Genomic DNA, 1838 nt, shown 5'->3' with positions numbered 1-1838 from the left:
ATGAGTCAAAATCAGCTGGACAGCAGCATGTTTTTTCTTGGTCTGGAAGTTCACAGTCTCAGAGGGAGACTTAATATTGCAAGGAGACTTCAAAGGAGTGAAGCACTGTTGATGCCAATTCCATATACAGAAACCTAGGTTATGGAGCCTGAGAAAGTCCACCACGATTGTAAAGCAATTCTAAAGAGGACATTGAAAGTACCCAGAAGAGTTCCTAAGACATAGGAAGTGATAGCCAAATATTTGTTAAGTCAATGGATTACTCCAAAACTAAGACCTCTTGACATATAACCAAACTTGTTTCGATTGAATTAAAGTAAATGATTACAAATGGACATATCTTGTTATGTTAATTTGACATCAGTATTAGCTCAGCACCTTCCTTAGGGCTCCCACTACTTCTTTGTTCCTAAGACTATAAATCAGGGGATTCAGCATAGGTGTAAGAATAGGGCCGAGTATAAAGAGTACCTGGTCCAGCTTGGCATTATGATAGGAACTAGGCCTCATGTACACTACTATAGCAGGGCCGTAGTAGAGGCATACAACAGTCAGATGGGAGGAGCAAGTGGTCAGGGCTTTGTCCCTGCCCTCTGGGGATTTCATGTGGAGGATGGCAAGGAAGATGACAGCATAAGAGGACAAGATGAGGAACAAGGGAATGAGAAGCACCACAATGCTTGTCACCACCACAGCCTTCTCATAGGCTGAGATGTCCTCACAAGCCAACTTTAGGATGGCCGTGAGCTCACAGAGGAAATGCGAAACCTCTTTGGAACCACAGGTGGGAAAATGCATGGCATAGGCTGTGTGTACCAGTGATGTAATGGCACCCCCAGCCCAGGAGAAGGCAACCATCTGTACACAGACCCTAGGACTCATGACGATGGCATATCTCAGAGGATTGCAGATGGCTACATACCGGTCATAGGACATGAGGGTGATGAGGATGCACTCGGCAATTCCCAGAGTCAGAAAGAAGAAGATCTGAGTCCCACAGGCCAACCGTGAGATGTTTCTCCTCCCTGAGAAGAAGTTGATGGCCATTTTGGGGACAAAGCTAGAGATTAACATCAAGTCCATGAGAGCCAGCTGGCTGAGTAGGAAGTACATGGGTGTGTGGAGATGAGAATGCGCCCAAATCAGGAGAATGAGAATGGAGTTCAAAATGAGAGCTACGATGTAGATAAGAAGCATGGCACCAATGAACAGATTGATGTGTTTCATATCCAAGGAGAGGCCCAGGAGGATGAAATCTGTGACTGACGTTTCATTTTTTTTATCCATGCCTATGCTTTGTTTTAAAGAATTACATAACAGAAGGAAAACAGGGAATGAGATATAACAGAGTTTTATCAGACTATGGACCTTCAACTCTTTCCTCTGTCATCCTTGACCAGCGTTCATTGGTCAATGTAAACATATTGAAGAAGCCTTTGATCAATTTTCATAGGCATTGACCTGATTTCTGATTTTCCACATTCATGACCTTATTTCTGATTTTCTGACTTTCCCCCATTCACTGCCATTCTCAGGAAAGGGTCACTGGCCACAAGAATGATTGCATTGCTATTGGCAAGCAGCTCAAGTTATGCTGGGCAAAAATCTGGTAGCATATCAGAATCACCTTGGGAAGCTCTTCTATGATTGGTTCCCTTGTGGCCTTATTTTTCTCCAATTTCTGATTGCTAATTTAGAATGGGGGTTATTTTAACCTAGGATTCAAGGTGATGCCAATATTCCTAGTAGGAGGGACTGTCTTTGGAAAGGAATTCAGTTATCTCCCTCAAGGCAGAGATTAAAATAGTTGTCTTGAGTTACATGGCTACTTCACTTCA

At 43.3% G+C, this 1838-nt stretch overlaps 1 protein-coding gene across 1 annotated transcript; it reads right to left on the bottom strand.

The window, feature by feature from the left end:
• Positions 1-242: 242 nt before the first annotated feature.
• On the bottom strand, positions 243-1534 carry LOC100656458 (olfactory receptor 2M5-like). The gene has a single exon (XM_003404944.3). It carries the CDS (start codon positions 1285-1287, stop codon positions 367-369), a length of 921 nt encoding a protein of 306 aa, XP_003404992.1. The 5' UTR covers positions 1288-1534; the 3' UTR covers positions 243-366.
• Positions 1535-1838: the final 304 nt, after the last annotated feature.

The sequence above is a fragment of the Loxodonta africana genome, chromosome 2 (assembly GCF_030014295.1).
Source record: "Loxodonta africana isolate mLoxAfr1 chromosome 2, mLoxAfr1.hap2, whole genome shotgun sequence".
NCBI classification, from domain to species: domain Eukaryota; kingdom Metazoa; phylum Chordata; class Mammalia; order Proboscidea; family Elephantidae; genus Loxodonta; species Loxodonta africana.
This window is presented reverse-complemented; position numbering and strand designations above follow the sequence as displayed.

Excerpts from the sequence above, each read along its gene's own strand:
- LOC100656458 (XM_003404944.3), bottom strand. The coding sequence starts at position 1,287 with ATGGATAAAAAAAATGAAACGTCAGTCACAGATTTCATCCTCCTGGGC.